The sequence below is a fragment of the Schistocerca nitens genome, chromosome 1 (genome assembly GCF_023898315.1).
Source record: "Schistocerca nitens isolate TAMUIC-IGC-003100 chromosome 1, iqSchNite1.1, whole genome shotgun sequence".
In the NCBI taxonomy this organism is placed as follows: domain Eukaryota; kingdom Metazoa; phylum Arthropoda; class Insecta; order Orthoptera; family Acrididae; genus Schistocerca; species Schistocerca nitens.
In genome coordinates this window covers 523465128-523492984 of record NC_064614.1, presented here as the reverse complement: position 1 = coordinate 523492984, position 27857 = coordinate 523465128, and the positions used below count along the sequence as shown (strand labels likewise).

General features: G+C 39.8%; 1 protein-coding gene across 1 annotated transcript in view; it reads right to left on the bottom strand.

Annotated features, from left to right (window-relative positions):
- The window catches only part of LOC126253324 (NEDD8-activating enzyme E1 regulatory subunit), a 50246-nt gene that overhangs the window by 16178 nt on the left and 6211 nt on the right, over positions 1–27857 (bottom strand). Inside the window, exon 5 of the mRNA XM_049954589.1 lies at positions 868–1019. Coding sequence (XP_049810546.1) covers positions 868–1019 — 152 coding nt within the window. The remainder of the gene's footprint in view (positions 1–867; positions 1020–27857) is intronic.

The following is a 27857-nucleotide window of genomic DNA, read 5'->3' as shown; positions in this document are numbered from 1 at the left end:
AATTCCTGCTGCCATGAAAGCCCAAGGCATTCCTGGAACTGTGCACTGACTGTGTTGGTACTTGTGTTCCTTCAACGAGCCTGTTCCGTGATTCAAGGTACGTGGCATAGCTTTATGATTTATAGCGAACAATATGTCGTCTGTTCTCTTGGGCACTAATTGCTTGAGGACTCAAGATTCAGCATGACATTGGGATAGGGTTCTCCTGAACCCTTAGATTCCAAAATCGCAATATGGTCAGGGGATCCTGACCAACACTAGCAGCAATATCATGGAATGTTGAATGTCTTGATAGGTCCGATCCTGCAGCAGTCAAATTCTGACAGCTGCTGATAACAAGTTTCTCCTTTTCATATGAGGCATAAAATGATCTTGTAGAAAATAATAAACATTTAAATATGATTAGTGAGCGAGAAACCTACTATGAAATCTATCCTTGCAGACAGAATGTAAATTGTATTACTCCAACCTATTGTGTGGGGTTGTGCTGAAATGGTAACCATTAGTACTCAAAATAAGTAGCATTGACATTTGTCACATGCTAATTACATCGTACTGGAACTTCAATGGCCAACAGTCTAAGTGCTTGCAAGTCATTGTAAACTAAAGTATGTTTCCATTAATCAATGCTGAAACCATAACTTTTAAGTGATTACTTACAGGAATGTGAAGGAAGTATCTAGCAGCTACTAATTTATAAATTACAGGCATTTAAATTGTTTACGGGCAATGGAACATAATCTTCCTTTACTCACAGACAAAAATACTGAGAAACTGTGCAAATTATCAGTATATTATAATGAAAATAAAAACTGTCAATGAAAATAAAAACTGTCTCCTTCAAACAGTTTTATTTATTGGTCTTACCTTTGATGTTAAGTTAATGCAAGCATCATCATCAAGTATTTCTCTTACACTAGATGGTACAGCTGTTGATGTGACTGCATAATTTACAGCCTTAATTGCTTCTTCAAAATTTTCTTCCAGTTCAACATTGCCATGTTCATCACGAAACATACCTACACAGCAAAAAACCTTATTTTATGTAAATCAGAGACTAAAGACATCTAAAATCTTTTAAGAATGTCAAAATGGTTGTTACCGCAAAATATGACAATAATGTTAGATGCAGCAGAATACAGAATACTTCCATAGTTCTTAGGATAAAACAAATGATCAATCACAGCTCTTTCCAACACACATCATTATCTGAGCTTGAAGTGACTGCTCTGAAAGTCCAGCATTATACTTACAAAGTTTAACACCAAATGAACTTAAGTTTTATCAAAACAAAACTTCTGATCATCATCAAGTATGTCTCTTACACTAGATGGTACAGCTGTTGTCACTGCGTAATTTACAGCCTTAACTTTGCCCCAAGTCCAGATGCTACTCTCGAATTCTGTATACCTCAATACAGCAATCTCGAGGACACACTATATGACCATGGAGGTCTGCAAATATTTTCTTCAGTACTTATCATGGAAAAGCCTTGATCAGACAATGTTGCACAAATAAATGAGTGTGCAATCAAGTACATCATATCATTTAATCTAGGAATAAGACAATTATATTTATAATGTTTCTCCACATTTTTTTCTTCATGTATGGGTTGAAGGCCTCAATGCATCTTCTAAATGAGGGAACCATTTTAACCACTGTATGCTGTCAGTTTTACTCTTTTAATGCACTAGTCAAATAAATAGAAGAGATAGAGAAGATCCAACGGAGAGCAGCGCGCTTCGTTACAGGATCATTTAGTAATCGCGAAAGCATTATGGAGATGATAGATAAACTCCAGTGGAAGACTCTGCAGGAGAGATGCTCAGTAGCTCGGTACGGGCTTATGTTGAAGTTTCGAGAACATACCTTCACCGAGGAGTCGAGCAGTATATTACTCCCTCCTACGTATATCTCGCAAAGAGACCATGAGGATAAAATCAGAGAGATTAAAGCCCACACAGAGGCATACCGACAATCCTTCTTTCCACGAACAATACGAGACTGGAATAGAAGGGAGAACTGATAGAAGTACTCAAGGTACCCTCCGCCACACACCATCAGGTGGCTTGCGGAGTATGGATGTAGATGTAGAATTACATTACTGGTAGATGTAGAATTACATTACTGGCCAGTTTCGGCCTTACGCTATTATCAAACATCTGCAAGTAACACCAAAAGGACAATAAATTAGTAAGACATTTAGTGATAACACTACACTTGACAGTTGTTCAAATTACTTACATGATATTGTTGACATGTGTGTCGTATTTAAAAATGTTTGTTTCATTTTATTTGGGGACACACACACACACACACCAAGAACAACTTGACAAATTGTCTTGTAGGCAAAAACCTTACTAAGAGGTATCTTGCAAGTCCTTGCACAGTCATTCATCAGCATACTGTGTACTTTTCCAAACTCATTCACGTACATCACTATTACAAATCACGGGAAACATGTGTCAACCAACGGGCATTCTAAGGGTGGTCATTTTGCAGAAACAAAGTTATCACCAGAGCAAGCTGCAGTCGTGCATCTCAAAGCAACCAATACAAATGTTAAATGAGCAAACAGACTTGGGTAATATGAGCTTTTTAAACAATTTTAATTTAGTTTACAAGTTATGTGAATTAAAAACAAGAGGGGCTGATCTTATCACCATGAAATCTGGATGGTAGTTGCAGAGCAGTATTGTCTCTGCATAACAGTGGATCTGTAATTTTCCTAACGAAGAAAATTATTGATTTTAGTACATTATTTTCGGAATACGAACACATGAGACCACTTTAGTAAAAAATATTGCCAGAAATATGTATTTTCAAACAGCAGTAATGAAGGTAAATCATTTTAGTATTTGACAACAGTATTTTTAACAGTATTGATGGACTGTGATCAGATGTAAGGATTGTTTTACTACAGTAGCAAGGGACAGCAAAGTTGTGCCATGGTTTGTGTAATAACAAAATGCACAGAGACTTTTTTCAAGAACGGCATATAAAACAGGTCATAAAAAAAAAAGGTAATAAGACCACCTAGCATCATTGCAGCAAGAACGGAAGTTTAATTACGCCTAAAAATGTTGTCAAAGTCCATCATGTAAGAAGTTTAATAAGAATTAATGACAGGTACGCATGACTGATCACATGACTGCAGGTCCCCCAGGCAATAACTTTGTCTCTGCAAAATGACAATTGTTAGAATGCTCCTTGGTTGAGGGATGTTTCCCAAGATACGTAACAGTTATATGTATGTATGAGAGTGGAAAAGTACATAGTATGCTACTAAATGAATGTGCAAGGTCTGATAGGCAAAAACCTTACAGACAGATAGCCTATGTGACATTTTGTGAAAGTTGTTTTTGTAAGCTGATTAATATGTGCAAGACTATATTTGTAACGTTCGACATTTTTGTGTGTGAGAACGTGTCTGTCCCCACATAACACGAAGCAAATAATTTTAAATATGAAATCAAATTCCAGATTGGAATATCAACAATGCAGGGAAAAGATATATTGCTACTCACCATAAAGATGACACATTGAGTTGCAGACAGGCACAACGAAAAGACACATACACAAAGCATCTGACCAAAGCCTTATTCAGTAAAGGAAATGCACACATTCATTTGCACATGCAAGCACACCTCACACACATGACCACCACTGTCTCCAGCAGCTCAGACCAGAATGCATCTGTCACATAGCATGGAAGCAGCAATCTATAAAGGGTGGGGAGAGAATAGCATGATATGGGTGGGGGAGGGGAAGAGTGCTGTCTGGCAGAGAGTACATGGACTAGACTGCCAACAGGCACAGTGTTGGGCAGCTGTGGAGCAGGGAGGTGGGGAGAGGGACGGGGGAACAGGGAGTGAAAAATGAGAGAAGCGGAGAAGGGGAAAGACATGCATGTGTGTAGGTAGAGGAAGCTGCACACAAAGAGGGCGGGAGATGAGAATAGGAAGGAGGTGACAACAGAGGAGGTGGAGGGTGTGGGGAAAAATATGTTACCACAGAATGGATCCAGGATAGTTTCTGCAGCAGAAAATGTATTGTAAGGATAACTCCTATCTGCGCAGTTCAGAAAAGCTGGTGGCGAAGCAGCCACTGAAATTGAGCATGTTGTGTTCAGCTGCATATTATGCCACACAATAGTCTACTTTGCTCTTGGCCACAGTTTGGCAGTGGCCATTCATCCTGGTGGACAGCTGGTTGATGGTCATACTAATATAAATAGCTGTGCAATGACTGCAGCTGAGCTGGTATATGACGTGAGTGCTTTCAGAGGTGGTCAGGCCAATGATGGGGTAGGATAAGCCTGTGACAGGACTGGAATAGAAAGTGCTGGCCTGGTCATGTCTTGCACCTGAATCTGTCATAGGGATATGATCCCTGTGGCAATGGGTTGGGATTGAGAATGGCATAGGGACAAACTAGGATGATTTGGAGGATGAGTGAGCAACTGACCACAACTACAGGAGAGGTGGGAAGTATCTTTGGTAAGATGTTCCTCATTTCGGGGCACGATAGGTAATCAAAGCCCTGACGAAGGATGTGGTTCAGCTGTTCCAGTCTGGGCTGGCAATGGATGACGAAAGGCTCTGTAGCTGGTTCTTGGGGGTGGTTCAAGGATTGGGCAAGTGTGGGGAAATGGCACAAGAGATCTGTTTGTGGACTAAATCTGGGGGAATGGGTTGAAATCAGACCAAGGCGTTGGGGCAGGGGTGTACGGGGTTCAGCCAAGACTGGAGAGCATCACCTCTCTAGGAAAACTGGCCTCGGTATTCCAAGCTGGAATTACTGCAATCGGGGCATGTGTGGAGGAGAATATGCATATGTGCTACAAGGACCGTAGCATCTACATCTATTCAGACAGCCAGGCAGCCCTGAAATCACTGTCAGCACCTGCAATGAGATCTAAGATTGTTGCAGAATGTCACAGGGCTCTGGTGGAGCCAGGAAGAAGCAATAGGATACTGTGGGTCCCTGGCCACTCAGGGATCTGTGGCAATGAACAAACCGACAGACTGGCCAGGATGGGGGCAACGACTCCATTTATTGGACTGGAACCTGTCCTGACAATCACCAAGGCTGTGATAAACTAGAACTACGGAACTGGCTTAGGAAACAGCACGAAGAATATTGGATCAAGGTCCATAAACAAAGACATGATAAGGCAATTATACCCAAGCCATGCTTTAAAAGAAGCTCTGTAATCCTGGGATTGAACAGGAAAGAGATCAAACTCTTGACTGGTCATGGGAATTTCAAAAAACACCTACACACAATGGGTATAGCAGAAGAAGACCCTAAATGTAGGATCTGTGATGAGGGTGAAGAAACTGCATCACACTTAATCTTCAAATGCATGGCATTGGAGAGCTAAAGATACAAAATCTTTGGGACAACTAGACCTGAAGAAATTGTGTCTAACAAAAAACTGGTAAAGGGACTCCTTGAACTAATCAAGGGCATTAGTCGAATTTACTGGATATGCAGGGAGCAATACCACACAATAAACCCGGTTTCGGTGCAGGCAGTGGCGGGTGAGACCTAAGCTGTTTAAGCTTTCCTGTCAAAATCAAATCTGGGGGATAGTACCTGTCCGTGAAGGTCTTGGTGAGAACCTCAGTATACTGGACACAGGAGTTCTTGTCACTGCAAATATGCCGTCCTCGGGTGACCAGGCTGTATGACAGGGATTTATTGGTGTAGAAGAGACGGCAGCTGTCAATATGCAAGTACTGTTTGTGGTTGGTGGGTTTACTGTAGACAGAGGTGTGGATGGATCCATCAGAGAGGAGGGTCAACGTCCAGGAAGGTGGTATGCTGGGGTGAAGAGTACCAGGTGAAGTGAATGGGAGAGAAGGCGTTGAAGCTGTGAAGGAATGAGGACACAGAGTGTCTTGGCCCTGAGTCCAGATCATGAAGATATCAATGAATCTGAACGGTACTAGGGTTTTGGTATTTTGAGAGGTTAGGAAGGTCTCGTCTCCCATAAACAGGTCGGCATGAGAGGGGGCCATACAGGTAACCATGGGTGTGGCGCAGATTTGTTTGTATACTTTCCCTTCAAAGTAGTTGAGTTGTGAGTTAGGGTAAGGCACATCAGGAATGAGGTTGTGGGTTTGGAGTCTGAAGGGCAATAGGAAAGGTAATGCCCAATAGTGGTAAGACCATGGGCATGAGGGATGTTGGTGTATAGAGAAGTGGCGTCAACAGTGACAATTGGAGATCCACTAGGTAAAGAGGTAAGGATGGTGGAGAGCCGGTGAATGAAGTAGTTGGTATCTCTGACATGGGAGGCTAGATAACAGGCAATTGGAGTGTTGGTCAATGAGGGGCGAAATTCTTTCATTTGGGGCACAATAACCAGTTACAATGGGGCATCCAGGATTGTCGAGTTCGTGGATTTTGAGGAGCATGTACAAGGTTGGTGTGTGGACTGTCATCAGGGTGAGAAGGGAAATGGATACAGGAGAAAGGTTCTGAAAAGAGCGTGAGGCTTTAAGCAGGGATTGGAAGTTATGTTGGACTTCTGGGATAGGATCAGTCTGGCAAAGTTTCGATGAAGAAGTCAAGTGACTGGCAGAGGCCTTCTGCCAGGTAGTCATTGCAATTCATAACAACAGTAGTGATGCATTTGTCTGCAAGATAGGATTATTAGGTCAGGATTTGTTTTGAGTTTTGTATGGCTGTCCTTTCTTCTGCTGAATGCTTTGTATTCTGGTGAAGGGGCCTGAGGAAGGGTAGTGAGGCCAAGCTGGAGATAAGGAATTCCTAGAAGTTGACCAGGGGATGGTTAGGTGGGGGGTGGGGAGGATCACAGTTGGTTGGTGGTATGAACTGGGAGGGGCAATGTTCACTGTTCAGGTTAGGCTGACTTTCATTGGTAGGATTGTTGGCAAAGAAGTTTTTCTATTGTAGAGATTGAGAAAAGTAGAGTATGTCTTTGTTAAATCCAACATTGTTAAATTTGGGTGTAGGGCTATAGGTGAGACCTTTGAATAGGACAAAATTCTCTGCAGCTGAGGGTTTTGGTGGAAAGGTTAACAACAGTCTCACGGGAATTTGGTGGAGTGTTGGTAGGGAGTTTTGCAGGATGTGGCAAGTTTCCGGATGCTATTAGGAGGAACACTGTGGGTAAGATAAGGTTTGGATAGTTGTGCCCCAATGTAGCAGTAGACTGGTTGGAAACTTATGGAGATGGTGTCCAGAATGCTCCTCCAGCTGTAGAGCAAAGAACTCAATGGGAGCAAAGGACTCAATTTCAGAGATGTGATATGTGTGGCATGGACTGCACAGTAACAGTATCTTGCGGAGGGAGCAGAGGTGGTTCTGGGATGCCTGTGCTATGGAGATGGGTGTTTTTGCAATACCAGGTTTGTGAGGACTAGGAACTGGAAGAATCTGAGAACGTGAATGTCACTGTTGAAAGGAGAGGTGAGATCAAGAGCAAGGAATCTTGGTGGTTAAGCTGTTGGCAAGGATTCCATGATTCAGGTAGCATTTAAGAACCACGATGTGGGACTAAGTTTTAGCCAGGGAAATGGATACCTTTCTGAACTGGTGCAGAAAGATGGAACATGGGTCCATTGCGACAGAAATGGCATAGGGGAAGTGGGAATGACGCTGAAATATGTAAATTAAGGCGTAAGTGGTTGTGAGGGTAGCTGGATAACAGGAAAAAATTGCATATACACACACAAAAATCTCCACAGATACATAAAAATATGCACAAATGATTGAAACTACATATGAGCATCTTAAAAACATACAGAGATGAGGGAGAAAAGGATTCGATGAGGGATGGGAGTATGCATGTATTGTGATAAGGGTGGAGAGGAGGAAGGGGAATTCGTTAGATCGAGGATCACAAGTTTGTGTGGCAAGGGTGGGTGTGGAAAATAAAATGGTAAAATATGCGAAGATCAGGGAGGAAGTGGAATCAATAGCAATACATACAATTATCAGTAGGAAGGATTTGGTGCATCAAATGCTGCATCAACAAGCTGCGCAGTCACGTAGCCATGTGTTGTGCACAGATGAGATTGTTCATTCAGTGTTGGTCAGAAGTGTGAGTGGTTTGGAGGGTGGAGAATTAACACAGGAAAGAAGAGACAGAATAGACACCAAGGAGAGTAATCCCACAGAGAACTGTAACAAGCAACTCAATGTGTCATCTTTACAGTGAGTAGCAATCTATCTCCTCATTTTTATTTTTTTTTAATGTGACACACACACATCACCAATATCATGTAAATAATTTCAACAACGATCAAAATGTGCAATGTAATGTTGTCACTTACATATATCTTACCTAGCACTGTAACGGCCAACTGAAGACGATGGAGAAGCCAGATCACTATACATGAGAGCCCCCCTGTGGTAGGTGGAACGGAGGACTGCCTCTCATCATCTGCAGCAAGCTATCAAAGGGCCTGGTGTCACTGTTGCAGTGGCTCTCTGGACAATGGGACGTCTGGCCGAGGTGGCAAAGGCACCCTGAATCCAAACCAGAGTCCACCAAAAAACTGCACACCCACATTAAACAGTGTTGCTTCATCTTCAGGTTCACTCGGGTCATGTTAAGAGAAGGAGCGTTCTACGAGGACACCTAGGTGATAATTCTGCCGATCTATGACGATGATGAGCATTGACCTATAAGAACCTAAAAAGAGCTGCCGAGTCTGATTTATGTGACCCCGTGGCTTTTGGCATTTGACTTTAAAAAGTACAAACAAAATGTTCTGCTATGCCATTACCAGTGGAATGAAAGGGTAAGATCATTAAATGCTTAAGGCCATTGTGAGTATAGAATTGCTAGAACTCTAATGTATTGTAATGAGGTCCAGAACCATGGTGTGGGGTGTTCCCTTGACAGCAAGAATGTTTTCGAAGACCCACACTATCAATGATGTCATCTGCTGCAACCTGACAACATAATGAAAACGAGCCCACCACAATAAACAGATGTGCAGGCTGCACAGTGACTGACTGCTCATGTGACATCATCATCCAAGGGCGACCAGTAGACATTCAGTTGGCCCCACAGTGGGAATGGTGGAGTAGCTGCAAAACCCATTTCTGCTGGGATGGTGGCACCACAACCCCAGGAGTTGTCATCTGTTTGTGTTAGTAGCAGGATGCATTGATGCATTTGAAACTGATGTTATGGGACGAAGATGCAGTGTACGCTTGGTGGTACTGTTGCCACCGACAACTTGATCGACCATCCTGTGTGGATATGCTGAAAAAGTGTATCACACCTAGATGCTGCTGGAACATCTCTAGAATTGACTGGAAATGTGCCGAGAACTGCTCTATTCGGTTGTTCATCTGAAAACAGACTGTTTCCTGCCTGTCGAAAAATGGGTTTGGGCCCATGAGAAGTCAAAACCAGGTGTCCACATTTGAATGTTGAGTGGACGGAGGGTAGTGTATTGTATTGAGTACTGATAGTTTGATAAATATTAGACCGATCGATTCAGAAAATGGGCAGTGCAGTCTGGAAGCTGAGCCTTGGCCCCAAACAGTAATAATAATGGTTACGATTCTTAATTAAATGGAACTTCTAGCCATTAAGACGTGAAATTTATGCACACTGAAAATAATAGCCAACACCTCCTTTTCAATTTGAGATTAATGGTTCTGGGCCTGATTTAATGTTTTGGACTTCAATGCAATAATGTTGTTGTTGGCAAGATTATAAGGATGGCCCCAATGCCAAGCAATGATGCATCCACAGACAGAATAATAAATGAGGCTTGTATGTAATTACACAGGGTGCAGGATGAAGGTTTGATTTCAAGGTTTCAAATGCCTTCTGAAAATTGTCAAACCAATTAAATGGAATTCCCATATTGGCATAACCGATTCAATGAGTAGGCGATAGAAGTCGCGCATGAGGTGGACTGGGCACAATAGTTATCCTTGCTAAAAACAGGGAGATCTTTTACTGACTGGTATTTTGTGGTTTAGGTATTGTTTATATGGACTGAAGGTTCTCTTTACTGAAACTGTAGCTCAGGTACTTAACAGAAGGCTGAACAAATGAACATTTTGAAAAACGTGAGCCCTTTCTTTGCAAATGCCACAAAAACCAATTGCTAATTACATAAATGTTCTTTGTTAGTATGTCCTGTTATCAAAATGCCATGTAGGCTACATAGTAGGGGACATCTGTAATAGCCTGTTCTAAAAATCTTTGAAATACAGCCAGTGTATTAGCGAGTTTATGGTAATTGATTATACTGATCAGTGTTTGCATTTACAGTTACTGTTCAGAGATCTTTCACTCCAAATTCAGTATATATCAACGTGAATTAATGTATATTTTTGAAATTTACGGATGTTGTGCACACCCTACTTCATAGTAAATTGAGGTTTCTGATTTAACAAAAAACAATCAGTTCAGATCGCACACATGGATCAATGGACTGAGTTCTCTCTTTATAACACACTAGTATCCCTGAGCTAGGCAGCAGCTGGTGAAAGTGCCTGTTGCACTTACAACACTTCCGAGCATCGACTCCACATGGGCATACATAAAACTTATTTTTATTTATTTTGTAACTCCACGTCATCAATGGGCATACATACGATACATTTTTATTTATTTTGTAACTAGGTTGCTTCTCTAATGTTATTTAAGGTGATTCCTGGCCTACTTTATTAATTTCAAAGACATTACTAGTCTGAAGGTGGTTTAAGTATGACAGGAACCGGTTACCATACCATTAAAATAAACACCATTTGCAATCTGGACTGATTGGCTTTTAAATACAAGTTTACTGACATTTAAGAGTTCTAAAATTATTAGTCTGTGATTTAGTTACTGTAGCATATATAATAACTGACATTTTGTGTTACACTTAGTCTTCCCTTTCGACAGGCATCTGTATTATCTGCATTTAGCATAAATAAATACTATTTTCGAGTTTTTTAGTGACAATAACCTCATGAAAAGTTTCAGGAAATTAGTAACGTTTATGCCAGTTTTGTCCGTTCCCTTAAAAGAAATCTCATTTTGCCTGCTTGTTCTTAAAGGGAAACAGTAACAATACTAGCTTAACAGATAAAGAGAACAAGAGAGAATCAGCGGGCTTATTTCAATCTCATTTGTTTACAGTTCTGCAAAACGCTGCACCATCCACAGAGCAGCACCATCACAAAAGTTGATTTTGAATGTGGGATGAGTCAGACGATGTTCCTAAGGTCCACTGTAACTATGTAGGCTTCCGCGGCTGGTGTCATGATAACTAAAATTCTTCTGAGTGTTGTACCATGTCATTGTACAAAATACTTTAATCGTAAACTTGAAACCAACATTTCAATCGTATTATAACAGCCTTCTTCAGGGCAGTCTTCGTTCGTTTTAAGTTTGTACCTAAAGTATTTTATACTATGTTATAGTAAAAAAAATAATTGATAAATTGTAGAAGTGATATTTTGTAACACATGAAGCTGCTGTATAATTTAATTTTAACTGCATTAACGGTTTCAGTCGGGGACCATTTTCCAGTATCTGTAAAACATTATGGTTACACGACAATTTTCATGCAAAAAGGATGTATGAAAACTATAGTAAAATACAAGCAATAACCTACAAAGTCTTGTTAATAGCGAATGTTACATCATAAAACAAATGTCAAAATATAATATTTATAAATTATATTTTCTGTCTTGCAAAATTAGATGCATAGAGTGTCAATTACACACTTATCCAAAGAATATACAAAATATAATGGCTAAGATTTGTCATTACGACTAGTATTATCTCTGCAAAAAAAATCACAAAAAGTTTCATTATATATTATAGTCAAAGTTAAAACGAAATTTATTTATTTAACCTTTACTTAACCTGACAAGATTAAGGCCATCAGGCCCCCTCACACATCAGCAAACCATAGTTTCCTACATACGGTGTCTTTTTTTTACTTAAGAAATAACAGTTTTAATATGACAAATAGTATTAGAATGATTTGATTGTCTGAAGGGGCAAAGAGAGTAAATAATACTGACTATGAACTAATAAACTACTACTGGCAGTACTTGTACTACAGCAGCTGATGTCACCAATAGTGCTTATAGCAACAATAAGAATACCAACAATAATGATAGTGGCAGGTATAAAAATAATTTATAGGTGTACAAAGATACATGTTTTCTGATATAGTGAGTTCTGGGCAAATGAAATTTAATGAGACTGCACCAGCTAAGAAAATTGGGAAATTAGGAAGATCAGGCTAGAAAGAAGGATGTACAAGGGTGACAACTGTGTACAGGGACAATGGTAATCCTTAATATTGCTTGAGTAGATATGTCATTAACTATCTTCTGAAACATCTTTTTTTTGGGGGGGGGGGGGGGGGGTGAAATCCTCTCACATGAGATCCATTTCCCTCTCTGCTTAGTGTAGAGCGGCAGCTCGTCTGCTAAATACTTTCCATCCCTTAAATGTGTCACAAGTATTGAACTGTTGCTTTTGTTGGTGTAACAATGATCTTTATATCATGTTGTTGTTGCATTTTTTTTAACCAGTCTGCCCATGTAAAATTTACTGCAATCATTGCATTGTATTTCATTTAAGCTCAACTGGTGGTAGTGGAGTATTGGGTCAGCTTTATATCCTACATGGATGGCTTTGTACTGCTAGCCCAAAAACCAATTTTTGTTACTGTTTTTTTTTTTTTTTTGTTTTTAAATATGTAGATAATTTTGTCAGATATTTGTCCAAAATATGATAAGATTGCATATCTTGGTTTATATTTTTCCCCTTCATTTATTAAGGTTGTTTCTCCTACTTACCTTATCTCCACAGATTTTATTAACTAATGAAAGATTGTATCTTTTTATAGGGCTGTGTGTGTCAATGTACTTATCTGTATTTCAATGTTCTTATCATATAGTGGTAAGCAGATTATTCTGTCTCCCATGGCATGAAAAAATACTTTCTTATGTGTCATGGGATAATATGAGGTACTGTGTATTAACCCACCAGATATGGTTGGTTTTCAGAAACTGTTAAATGTACAAGTTTCATTTTCATTGTGGATAGTGACATCTAAAAAGTTTATGCTCTTCTTTTTTCATATTTAATAGTGAATTGTATATTTCTGTGAAGTTCAATAAATTTCTAATGAGGAGTGGATGTCATTTCATTTGTTTCACTCAACAAAATAATAGTGTCGTCTACATAACATCTACAATACATTATGCTGCCAGATAGCACTGGTTGCTGCTTGAAAAGTTTATTCTCTATATGTTCAAGAAAAATGTTAGGTAATATTCCAACCACATTACAGCCCTTGGCTAAGCCTATATTTCACTTGAAGGTTTTACCATTAAAACTGAAGTAGTTGTAAGATTAGAACTGTTGTAAAAGTTCAGTAAGTTCAACAATTCCTGCCTGGCTAAAAATTCAACAATTTCTGACGGGTTACGTTTTGTTCTTTAGAATATTAAATATTTTTGTCTTGAGGGACATTTGTATGTAAAAGAAATTACTCTCTAACAGAATCTTAGTGTTTTTAATTCTGTTAATCAAGTTATTGGTATTTTTAAAAATATGGATTATTAAAAATGGGTTGGTGATAAATTATTGTTTTATATGACAGTTTTTATGTGCCTTTTAAGTAAGTTATTAAATTTTCTTTGGCACCTTTATTGTATTATTACCTTGAAAAATATTTAATGTTTTTTTCTGTGTAATCAGACAGATACACGATATTTGAACTTCCTTTGTCAACTTTATTACTGTAGTACTGTGAGCCATTAATTTTTTTTTTTTTAACTTTCACTAGCAAACACCTATCAATTATACTCTTTCTAACTATTGGTAATTAATTTATTTATAGCCATAGCAAATGGATACAATCCTGAAATAGTTAATAAAATCTACAGAGAAAAGAATAATAAGATTTATAAGGTAAGTGGGAAAAATCACCTTAATAAATGATAAGGAAAAACAGGAACCAAAATAGTCAGCCTTACCATATAGGACACTGGACACATAACTGTCAACTTTAGCTATGTATCTCATAAAGCAGGAATAAAAATTGGTTTTTGGAATGGTAATACAATTCAACCCAATACAGGACATAAACCTTTCCTGATAATCCAAAACCACAAATCAAATCAGATATAAATAAAATACAGTGCCATGTTTGCAGTAAACTATACACTGGATAAATTGGTAAAAAGGTATTTATGTGATATAAAGAACATTGTAACACCGATAAAAGCAACTCCTCAACATTTGCTACACATTGAAGGGATGAAAAAGTGTAATAGACACAACTGAAAACAGTGTTAATCTTCAACACAAAGCAGAGAAAGGTAGATATATGGACCCTATGGAAGAGAGAGAGAGATTTTTTTTTTTTCATTATACAACAGACCCAAATTTCATTTTAAATGAACAACTTGAACTAAAAAACATAAAATATATTGAGAATTTTCATGATTGTTATTACGAAGATTATAGTAGTCATAAAGGCAACTTTTAGCTGTTTGGTTTTCTATATTCTTTGGATAACTGTGTAATTAACACTCCATGCGTCAACGTTTTTTAACTGAAGACATTGAAATATCTCAAAACTGTACATCGGATCCAAAAAGGTCATAATTCCAATTTGTTTGTCTCAGAGAGGCACATCCAATGATACCACACTTGATCCGCCACCCCACCTCAAGCGCAGGTGGCGGGCGGGCGGGCAGGTGGGAAGGGCAATTTTGAAACCTTCAATTGGAACCCCTAGTTTTTATTGCACTTTATGATTCTGTGGCAAAATTTACATATGTTTTTTCTGAAGCATTTTCTGTGCTTCAGCACAAATGGTGCTGTAACTGGAGGAATACACAATCATTATTTAAAACATGCTACTCAATGGCCCTTGAATATCCAATGGCATGTGGGACTCCATCTGCATGCTATGAGGGGAAGACAGGCCAGTATTTCATAACTTCTAATTGGAAACCCTATTCCTCTGATATATCAAACAGGGGACTACTCGATGTGCCACTGTGGCTGTGTAGCAAAGTACAACAAATCATAACTGGCAGTACACTGTGATTGAAGTTCACGTATTGGGCAGACGTAGAACAGATAGTGGCTCTAAACATTACAATATTTGTGCAGCGTTTATTGCCTGTACACTTATCTATCATTTGGAGAACAGGGATGCAAATGGATAATGAATGTAGCAACCATAGAAGAAAAAATTGAAATGATACTGATTTACAAACGATGTATGAGAAATGTTGAGGCTGTTGTTGTCTTGTATGCTGAGCATTTTCCAGAGAAAGCTTGCTCTCATTCATTTATGTCTGACCGGCAAACGTAAACAGAGCAAATGTATTACAGGAGAAGCTAAAGAAATAGTGGCAGTTCACCATGACCCACAGAGAAGCACCCAGCAATTACACCACCATTCTGGTGTGTCCACAGGTAGTATTGTCACAACACTGCACCATCATAAGTATCATCCATACCACGTGTCACTGTATCAAGAACTTCATGCAATCAATTTCAATAAGTTTTACGAATGGGCACAGCAACAAATACAAGCGATCCCCACATTCTTTGCTGAGGTACTATTTTCTGATGAGACTACAATCACAAACCATGGTAGGGTTAACCAGCATAACGTGCACTACTGGAGTGTAGACAATTCACACACTGGTTACAGCAAGTTGACCATCAATATCCTTAGTCGATTAACATATGGTGCAGCATCATGGGGAACAAACTTATTGGTCTGTATTTTATCAACAGCATGTTGAATGGATGCAAATACTGAATGTTTTTGGAACAGGAACTACTAGTACTACTGCAGGGTATGCGGTTTCACCACGATGGTTGCCCAGCACATTACTCAATTGAAGCATAGTAGGTATTAGACTGTGTTTATACTGGTCTGTGGATCGGCAGAGGTGGCCCTATTAATTGATCTGCTAGGTTGCTGGATTTCGTTCTGTGGGTATACTAAAAAGATAAGGTGTAATGGCAAGTGCCAAAAGGCCACAAAGACATGGTCGACCACATAAGAACTGTCTCTACTGATATTCCCACAGACATGCTTTTGTCCTGTGTGCAGTCTTTTGAAAAGTGGATCACTAGTGTATTGAAATTGGCAGTACAAAATCTGAACACTGACTGTAACTGGAAAAGCAGAGTAGTGTTCACCTCTACCCATGGCCACAGAAGTGTATCGAGTAGTCCTGTGTTCAATATGTCGGAGGAATAAAACAATGTGAATGGAGTTATCAATTAGAAGTTTGTCCCACCTGCCGTTGGATGTTCAAGGAACATTGAGTGGCATGCTGTAAATTACAACTGTGTACACAGTTCCGTTCCTCTGATTCTAGCGCCATCTATGGCGAAACGAAGAAAATGCTTCAGACAAAAAGTATGAAGATTTTGCCATAGAATTGTAATATGCAAAAACAACTGGGGGGGGGGGGGCTCCAACTGAAGATTTCAAACTTCGCTACCCCCCGTCACCCACGCTTGGGGTGGGTTGGTGGGTCGAGTGCGGTATTGATGGATGTCTCCCACTCTCCCCCTCTGAGGCAAACAAATGGAATTGTAACTGGTTTTTGATCCAATGTGTAGTTTTCAAGACATTTCAATGTCTTCAGCTCAAATAAGCACACGCAAATCCCCCCCACACAGTATACAATATTTTCAAACATCCTTTCTGCATGAAAATTGTCCTGTACTCATAATGTTGTCTAACAAATCTCTGACTAAAACTGATCATACACCAGCTTCATGTGTTATATATCATTTCTACAATACATTCAAATGATTGGAAGTTGCTGTGAATCAGTGTGTTGGGAGAGTTACTGAGAGTTGTGTACCAGAGGTACCTAAAGATACTATCCTCTCCTGCAGATCCTGCCTCCATTACACAAAGTGGAGAATGTATCACTACTCATCTACCTAATAGAGTGGCTTGTCAGTAGTAGAGTTAGGTGCACTGTGCGCCGAAATAGGGAACACAGAAGGCTCAAGGTATTATACTAATGCCACAACCAACAAGTTCGAGGCATGTGTTGTCTTTCATTGGAATCAAAACTGAGTCAGTGGGTCTCTCATCAGCTGTCAGGAAACCTGCTGTGACCAGTATCAAAACATGACAAATGCAAAACAGGAGGACTCTAATTATTGGCATTTCAAACACGCGGCTGACAATGATGCCTCTTAAGTGAAATGGCAGCAAGGGACAAAAAGGAACACCAACTACACTCAGTGTGTATTCTTGGGGTCTCTTTCGACATGTCAAAGAAGCTATTTTGGCAGCCACCGGGGGAACAAGTCATCCAACTGCGCACTGTGGCACACACTGGAACAAATTATGCCTGTCGTCTGGGCTCTGTGATCATATTTGGATTACTCAAGCCACTGGCAGAGACAGTTGAGAAGATAGCCTTGTATGAAGGTTCTGTGAGAAGGTAGGCTGTTACTTTTGGGCTTGTGCCATAAGGCTGAGAACTGTAGGGTTCCCCTAAATGGAAAGGTGTGCACAACACATCAGAGACTGTTACCAGATAGCTAACTGTGTGGGAGCACACAAGAGTTTTTTAGATTAGGCAACTCTCCATCCAGTCCAGACAGTGATAGATAGGGTACCATCAAGTCCACATAGGGTACCCAGAAGTATCCATCCGAGATCCAAAGAAATGCATCCTATGGGTGAGAATATTAAAATCTTAAGTGATTAACTGTCAAAGTATTAGCAACAAAGTGGCAGTGTTAGAAGTATTCCTAAAAGCTGTGCTCACTTTATACTACATACACAAAATGGGCTAAAAGCTAAAATTGATGGCAGGGAAATATTTGGGGAAAATGTAAGTGTACATTAAAAGTATAAGCTAACAAATAGAGATGGTGTATTTGTGGCAGTTGATAAGAAATGTAAATCCACCAACACAGAAATTAAAACCACATGCAAGATTGTGTGTGCAAGGCTCAGTATCATTGGTGGGTATAAACTCAATCTGACCTTTCTATTGACCACTAGGCTCATCTCCCACTGTAACTAGAAAATTTACATCCTGTGAAACCTTACTACATGCATTCTCTGAAATTATTTAGAATGGATTGTTCATAAGCCCATTCATGACGGAAAAATATTGGGTCTAATAACAAGAAACAAACCTGGGCTTTTTGAGGTTGTCCACAAAGAAACTGGTATCAATAACCATGAGGCAGTTGTAGATTAAGAAAAGGCAAACCTACGTTTCTAGCATTTGTAGACTTAGAGAAAGCTTTTGACAATGCTGACTGGAATACTCTCTTTCAAGTTCTGAAGGTGGCAGGGGTAAAATACAGGGAGCGAAAGGCTATTTACAATTTGTACAGAAACCAGACGGCAGTTATAAGAGTCGAGGGACATGAAAGGGAAGCAGTGGTTGGGAAGGGAGTGAGACAGGGTTGTAGCCTCTCCCCGATGTTATTCAATCTGTATATTGAGCAAACAGTAAAGGAAACAAAAGAAAAATTTGGAGTAGGTATTAAAATCCATGGAAAAGAAATAAAAACTTTAAGGTTTGCCGACGACATTTTAATTCTGTCAGAGACAGCAAAGAACTTGGAAGAACAGTTGAACGGAATGGACAGTGTCTTGAAAGGAGGATATAAGATGAACATCAACAAAAGCAAAATGAGGATAATGGAATGTAGTCGAGTTAACTCGAGTGATGCTGAGGGAATTAGATTAGAAAATGAGACACTTAAAGAAGTATTGGAGTTTTGCTATTTGGGGAGCAAAATAACTGATGATGGTTGAAGTAGAGAGGATATAAAATATAGGCTGGCAATGGCAAGGAAAGTGTTTCTGAGGAAGAGAAATTTGTTAACATCGAGTATAGATTTAAGTGTCAGGAAGTGGTCTCTGAAAGTATTTGTATGGAGTGTAGCTATGTATAGAAGTGAAACATGGACGATAAATAGTTTGGACAAGAAGAGAACAGAAGCTTTCGAAATGTGGTGCTACGGAAGAATGCTGAAGATTAGATAGGTAGCTCACATAACTAATGAGGAGGTATTGAATCGAATTGGGGAGAAGAGGCGTTTGTGGCACAACTTGACTAGAAGGGATCGGTTGGTAGGACATGTTCTGAGGCATCAAGGGATCATCAATTTAGTATTGGAGGGTAGCATGGAGGGTAAAAATCATAGAGGGAGACCAAGAGATGAATACACTAAGCAGATTCAGAAGGATGTAGGCTGCAGTACGTACTGGGAGATGAAGCAGCTTGCACAGGATAGAGTAGCATCAAACCAGTCTCAGGACTGAAGACCACAACAACAACAACAACAACAACAACAACAACAAGGATCAAATAAAACTCACAGAAGGGTTTGTATTGTCTGCAAACCAGATAAAGAGCTAGTAATGTCCTATTTCCCTATTTCAATAAGGAGCTCAAAACATTTAGCTCTGGAAAGTAGCATCTAGAAGAATTGTGGTTCAAATTTACAAGAATATTTGGCAATGGACTTAATAGTTATGTACTTTGTACTACAGTTTGTGATGGTAGGGACACACTATGGTACACTTAAAGGAACTGAGACTACTGATAATAGATATAAAACAAAGCAAAAGGCTAGAGATAGGGAGATGCTGAATGTGAATTTAGATGTCAAGAGCACAAGGTGTGAAACCTTCAACAACTACCACAGCAGAATATTGTAAAAGGATCTCTCACAAAAACAAGAGAAATTTTGTTCATATGTTAAGGCTATTAGTGGTACTTAAATTAGTGTCCTGACACTCATGGTCAGGACAGGAACAGGGACTGAAATAGGAGGGAGGGGGGGGGGGGGTGAGGTATCAGCAAAGCAAAAGCAGAAATGGTAAATTCTGTTCCTTTACAAATGAAAATCCAAGGGTATTGCCCCAGTTTAATACTCATACCACTGCAAGATCAGTGATTTAGATGCTAGCACCTGTGGTGTTGAGAAACATTTGAAATCGCTAAAACTGAACAAAGTTCCAGGGCCTGATGAAACCCTAAACATTCTATATTAATTTGCAGTCAAGCCAGCCCTCGTAAGTTTACTGTACAACCCTCACACAAAATATGTGTCCAGCAGTCTGAAGCAAGCACAGCTCACACCTGTCTATAGGGCAGGCCTGGCCTTGGCAGCCAGAGACAGTGTTGTTTGTGTGTGTGTGTGTGTGTGTGTGTGTGTGTGTGTGTGTGTGTGCAGTTTTTTTGTTGTGCCTGTCTGCAACTCAATATCTCCACAGTACGGTGAGTAGCAATCTATCCTTTTCACAATATTAACGATATAGGAAAAGATCGATTGCTACTTACTGTAAATATGGCATGTTAAGTTGCAGACAGGCACAATTAAAGGACACTTACGCATAAGCTTTCGATCACAGTCTTCGTCAGAAAAAAGAAAAACACATACCATTCATTCACATGCACTCTACTGCCAACTCCGGCATTTGGGCCATATTTTCATTATTCCAACCTGGATTTTCCATTATTTGATTCTGTCTATAGCAAGGCCAGCAGAACTGATCCACAAAACTACTGTCCAATATCACTGCATCGATTCGTTGTTAAGACTTAGAACACATTATGAGATCAAATGTCATGAGATAACTTTAGATGAGAATCATCTCCTCCACCCCGACCAGAATGGATTCCAAACATATACTTTTCAATTTGTGACTGGGTTGAGGATTTTTTGTTGGGAGTACATAGAAAATTCGGATGGAGACTCATTAACAGATGTGTGTACCAGGGCAGTGCGTTGAGGTCTCTGCTATACATGTGTATTAATATTCTTGCAAACAATATTAATAGTAACCATTGACTTGTAGCGGATGGTGCAGTTACCCATAATGAAGTACTGGCTGAAGAAAGCTGCACAAATAAATGTCAGATCTTGGTAAGATTTTAAAGTGGTGCAAAGATTGGTAACTTGCATGATATATTCAAAAACGTACTGTGCTCTTCATAAAATAGTATCCGATGGCTACAGTGTCGACGAGTCACAGTTGGAAACCATCAATTCATAATAATACCTGGATGTAACACACTGTAGGGATTTGAATGAAATGCTCACATAAGCTTGGCTGTAGCTGGAGAAGATGGCAGACTTCAGCTTGTTGGTAGAATGCTAGAGAAATGCAATCAGTCAACAAAGGAGATTGCTTACAAATCACTCATTTGACCCATATTCCTCAAGTTTGTCGCTCCCATGCCAAATAGGACTAACGAGGGATACTGAACGTTTAGTAAAGGAAGCATAAATGGCCACATGATTGTCTAGTCCTTAGGAGTGTCTCACAGAAATTCTGAAGAAATTAAACTGGCAGACACTTAAAGATAGGTGCAAACTGTTTCAAGAAAGCCTACTCACAAATTTCAAGAACCAGCTTTAAATGGTGACTTTAAAAATATAATACATCCCTCTATGTTTAGCTCCCACAGGGAATGTGAAGATAAGATTAGATTAATTACTGAGTGCACAGAGGTATTTAAAGATTCATTCTTCCCACACTCCATATGAATGGAATGAAAAGAAATCCTGATATCTGGTACAATGCAAAGTACTCTCTACCATCCACTTCACAATGTTTTACAGAGTATGGTGTAAATGTAAATAGAGGCTACAGGGTCATCACAATGGTGGGGCCTTTGTCTGCAGGTAGATTATAAGGTTGGGATCAATTTTTAGGTGGTTTTTTCTGAGGATGTAAGGTTAGTTTGCATGTTGAGTGATTTGGAGAATGATGGTAAGGCAAGGTTTGAGGTAAAAAATTCTGGAAAGTTAACAGGGGATGATTTGGGGGCTGTGGGGGTGGATTGTGTTTGGATGGACGAGTGAACTGAGTCAAGCAGGATTCGACATTGGTCTTTGCTGAGTCTAACTGGTAGGGTTGATGGTCTAAAAGTGTTTCCACAGTAGGGAATGGGAGGAGGAGAGAAAGGCTTTAACAAGTGCAGCACGACCGAATTTGAGAGAGGGGCAAAAGGTATGGCCTTTGGAAACTACTAATCTTTCACACCCTCATAATTCCGCTTGCACGTTGTCCAGCATCAATACTGAAATATGTGGACTGATTTGTAATTGAGACTGACACACCATTATCAAAGAGAAATACACTACTGGCTATTAAAATTGCTACACCAAGAAGAAATGCAGATGATAAACGAGTTTTCAATGGACAAATATATTATACTAGAATTGACATGTGATTACATTTTCACGCAATTTGGGTGCATAGATCCTGAGAAATCAGTACCCAGAACAACCAACTAGCTTGGATGACGTGTACGTGTGCAGCTTCAACACGATACTACAGTTCATCAAGAGCAGTGACTGACGTATTGTGACGAGCCAGTTGCTTGGCCACCATTGACCAGATGTTTTCAATTGGTGAGAGATCTGGAGAATGTGCTGGCCGGGCAGCAGTCAAACATTTTCTGTATCCAGAAAGGCCCGTACAGGACCTGCAACATGCGGTCGCGCATTATCCTGCTGAAATGTAGGGTTTCTCAGGGATCGAATGAAGGGTAGAGTCATGGGTCGTAACACATCTATGTAACGTCCACTGTTCAAAGTGCTGTCAATGTGAACAAGAGGTGACCGAGACGTGTAACCAATGGCACCCCATACCATCACGACGGGTGATACGCCAGTATGGCGATGACGAATACACGCTTCCAATGTGCGTTCAGCACGATGTCGCCAAACACGGATGCGACCATCATGATGCTGTAAACGGAACCTGGATTCATCCGAAAAAATGACGTTTTGCCATTTGTGCACCCAGGTTCATCATTGAGTACACCATCGCAGGCACTCCTGTTTGCGATGCAGTGTCAAGGGTAACCGTAGCGGTGGTCTCTGAGCTGTAGTCCATGCTGCTGCAAACATCGTCGAACTGTTCGTGCAGATGGTTGTTGTCTTGCAAACATCCCCAATCTGTTGACTCAGGGACTGAGACGTGGCTGCACGATACGTTACAGCCATGCGAATAAGATGCCTGTCATCACGACTGCTGGTGATACGAGGCCATTGGGATCCAGCACGGTGTTTCGTGTTACCCTCCTGAACTCACCGATTCCATATTCTGCTAACAGTCATTGGATCTCGACCAACGTGAGCAGCAATGTCGTGATACGATAAACCGCAATCGCATTAGGCTACAATCCGATCTTTATAAAAGTCGGAAACGTGATGGTACGCATTTCTCTTCCTTACACGAGGCATCACAACAATGTTTCACCAGGCAACGCCAGTCAACTGCTGTTTGTGTATGAGAAGTCGGTTGGAAACTTTACTCATGTCAGCACGTTGTAGGTGTCGCCACCAGCGCCTACCTTGTGTGAATGCTCTGAAAAGCTAATCATTTGCATATCACAGCATCTTCTTCCTGTCGGCTAAATTTTGCGTCTCTGGCACGACATCTTAATGGTGTAGTAATTTTAATGGCCAGTAGTGTATCACTGGATCTTCCTGTAATCCTATATTACACAATCTTCCTAGGTACTACTACATGATGCAGCCTGTAACATTACTTATCTGAATTGACAAAGCATGTTGCCTGATACCTGCTGCACTTTGACACTTCTCTGCATTAGGCCCTTTACAAAAATATTGATGACATTCTACTTGGTAATGAGTACATTCACAGCATGAATGCAATGTAAAACTGTCTGGACAGCTAGGGTTCATCTGAATCTGCCAACTCTAAACAACAAGAGGATGGTGTAAAATGGGGCTAGCATGCTTCTGCCAGGCAAGACATGTTTATCACATTATGATCCACAGGGTGCATATGCAGACAAGAAAAAAAAAATCCCAGATTTCTCCACATTTCCTGGTTAAAAACAGACTTTACTTTTTCCTGAGTCAAAATACATTTTTTCCTGGCCGAAAGTACACTATAGCCTGGTTAAAACTACAGTTTTTCCATGTTAAGAGATAATATACAAGGTGTGATCAAAAAGTAACAGGATTTTTTCTTTTTCTTGAGGAATCTTTATTTATTCATCAACATCAACTTTGTCCCCTTCAAAGTAATCTCGCTCAAATGCAATACACTTGTGCCATGCTTCTGGAACTCACTTTTGCTATGGTATTCAGATCCTTCAGCAATTCTGTTTTTATCTCATCAATGGTGGCAATATGACACCCTTTCATGCTTCTTTTCAGCCTTGAGAGTAGAAAGAAGTCACAGAGGGCCATGTCCCGGGAATACAGTGGCCAAGGCAACATAATGGTTTTGACAAGATGCCTGTTGGCTTCTGTATCAGGTTCTTCGGCTGACATTCATTCGATGATTTTTCTGACCTTTCTCCAGCATGAGTGGCAGACTGGAACCAAGCTCGCCACCGCAGACTATATGTACCTGGCGCGCCAATGTCCGAGGCTTCACTGCACCGGAAATGACTATGGAGAAGCCCTTGGACATTGGCGCACGAGGTACACATGGTCTGCAGCTGAGAGCTCGGCTGAAGTCAACCAACAGCAATGGAGTGTGAAGCTTCGACAATTCCAAACACTCGTGCTGGCGAAATATCAGGAAAAATCATCAGACAAACGTTGGCCGAAGAATGCGAGGCAGAAGCCAACAGATAGTTTGTCAACAAGTGGCCATGAAAGCCTTAACAATTTTGTATAATGGTTTTGTTTTTGCCAAAAAATTATGAACAAGCATTGAGATGTGAGCAGAAGCATTATCATGATGCAATTTCCATGAGTGGTTTATGCAAACGGTGCATAATTTCCAGGTAGTATTCCCTTACTGGCTGTATGACCATATGGCAGGAATTCATGATGCACTGTCCCATTGTAATCAAAGAAAACAATTAGAAGAATATTCAAATGTGATCAAACTTGTTAAATTTCTTTTGGTCTTGGCTCGTCAGCAGTTTCTGTTGGGACTTTACTTCAACATCATACCCATATATCCGTTTCAACACGTGTTATAAACTTCTTCATTAGTTCTAGATCACTGTCAACCTCATTCTGTAATTCCTGAGCCGAGTCTATGCATTGTCATTTTTGGTCAAAATTCAACAGTTTCAGAACATACTTTGCTGCTTCACATTTCATGTACAAAACATCCGAAAAAATTGCTTGGCATGAGGAAAAGGATATGCCAACATCATCAGCAACCTCTCTGATGGTGATTTTCTTTATTTCTTTCCCACTGTCATCAGTATTTGATGTGCTAGTGTGTCCAGGGCAGTTGTCTTCAATGTCTTCTCGACACTGTTTGTAATGTTTTTACTATTCATAATCTTACTCACAGTAGATTCGCCAAAAGCCACAGTCAACATTTCAAATGCAGTTTTGCACTTTGTTCCATTTTTAAACAAAATTTAATGCAAATTCCTTGATCGATCTTTTTGAAAAGTTAAACTTTGCTGAGCACACGAAAACAACTATAACCTTTTCGACTGTCAAAAATAACCTAAAAATTCAAAAGAGCTGAAAAAGTAAACATACATTAGGAACATGTGTACTAATAATATGAAATTTTTTTAAAAAAATCGCATGTATAGAGCCCGTGAAACTAAAAAGTTCCAGTTACTTTTCGATCACAACTTGTATTTTCCCTCAGAACTGTAAAACTTATCAATCCTTTGAATGGTAAAGGTTTTATACACCAGCACAGAACTTCCTTGCACTTTAGGAAACAAATCCCGGCAAAAAACAACACATTTTGAAAGATCATTGATGTACGGCTTATGGTACACTGCATATTTTTGTATTATGAATGTATAAACACGGATTCCACCAATTACAGCATGGTAGGTTCTGAAGCACAGAAATCAAGATTGCTATGCACTTACGGCAGCCAATAATAGTTCATATCACATGACCTCGGAGATCAATGACAACAGATATTCAGAGCATGGGACACAAGTAGTCAGCAAATAGCAACATCACTGATAAATAGTGCAAACTCACAAATAGGGAAACCTAATGGTTTAAATTAATGTACATAAAGTATAGCTGCAAGGAAAGATAAACTTTCACCTATAATACTGATTGTCCACAACTTTTTGCTGTTTTTTTCCAAGGGTGTGGTTAGGCAGCACAGCTTAAATTGCAGCAGCTGAATATTTCTGACGAGCCAAACATTTTGTGGGTTACCTGGCTGAATACATGTTCCGTTGAGCATTTCACTTTTCCATAGAAAAGCCGGTTAGACCTCTCAACTCACACTTTTTTTTTTAGGATAATTATAATTTTGCCATCGTTATTTTATTATTTGTTATCTATGAAAGAGCTTACGTAATTACGAAAAATTAATCTTGAAGCTTGGCCTTTTTAAGTGTGCGTTACCTTTTGAGATGTATCAAACACAAAAATATTAAATAATGACATAATTGGATGGTCTTCTGGGCCCAGTGGTTGGTCCTCAAAGTGTTAAGCTTCGAATGCAAGTCAAATGCACCTTGGTTGAAGAAATTCATTGTACATTCTCAGGCATAGTGTCTGCCGAAAGTACGATGTGTCAAAGGCTTTAGGAGGAAGACTATGCAATACAATTTCCTTTAAACAAGATCTTGTTTAAAGGAAATTGTATTGCATAGTCTTCCTCCTAAAGCCTTTGACACATCATACTTTCGGCAGACACTTGTGGATGCACTGTGTTCTGTTGTTGTAAATGGTGCATTTTCTTTGCCACCAAAGTTTTATTTTGGTGCCACTCTCTTGTTTATGTTTTACTTTGCAATATTATTCTGCTGAAGAGGGCTAACGTAAAACTCTCCATTAGAGTATCAGTTCTTATCAGTCAAAATTAAAAAAACAAACTAAAACCATGAACAATTTCTGGAATTCCAATAAATTCCCGTATTTTTCCTGGTTAAAAAAATTGTTGTGGTAGTCCCTGTTATCCTGGGGCGTATACACCCTGGATCCAATGTGGAAGCCCGTTACTCAAGTCTATTCTTGCAGGAGTCATAATAGAGGTTCTTAAACCAGAATAAAATGTCTGCTGTGCAGCCTGTGGACTTCAAAAGCATGTGCAATGCATAACACTTCTGATAGAGAAGGGTCTGGCTGTTGTAAGGCCTGGGTGTGCATGTTTTTATCAGGGCCAGACAGATTACCACAAGTCCAACAATCGAGCACTAAGAAAGCAGCTGAAGATTAGTAGACAGCAAAAATGCCTGCTGAGAGTCTGGAGAAATAATATCCCTTGGTTGAATAGTTAAGAAACTGGAACAGCCAGAAACACTTGTGACCGTTGAACACATCAAAGCTTTAACAATTAAAACAACTTTCTGGGGAAGACAACCACAGTTGTTTCCAGAGCCATCACAGCTGTATGAAGGTGTTTTATTTGCAACTAGCACATTCATGTCAGTACTGTTGCATCTTCAGGTAGATAATGGTTATATTTTGGTGCAGCTGATGGCCAACTATGGAGTCCCTGCATTTGGGAACTTATCCACATTTTATCAAACCGCACTGGTGGACTGTCATAATAAAATTGAGCATTCCCAAAAGAGGTTTGTCAAATGTGTACAAAGCATGCCTACTGAATGAGCCAGGCCAGATAACACCCTGCAGATGTATTACATAATTTGGTAGACATAAAACCAATGTAAGTAAAACTTAAAATCCTGTATGATGTACAAGTCGAAACAAGGCTCCGGGAGTAGACAACATTCCATTAGAACTACTGACAGCCTTGGGGGAGCCAGTCCTGACAAAACTCTACCATCTGGTGAGCAAGATGTACGAGACAGGCGACATTCCCTCGGACTTCAAGAAGAATATGATAATTCCAATCCCAAAGAAATCAGGCATTGACAGCTGTGAAAATTACCAAACTATCAGTTTAATAAGTCACAGC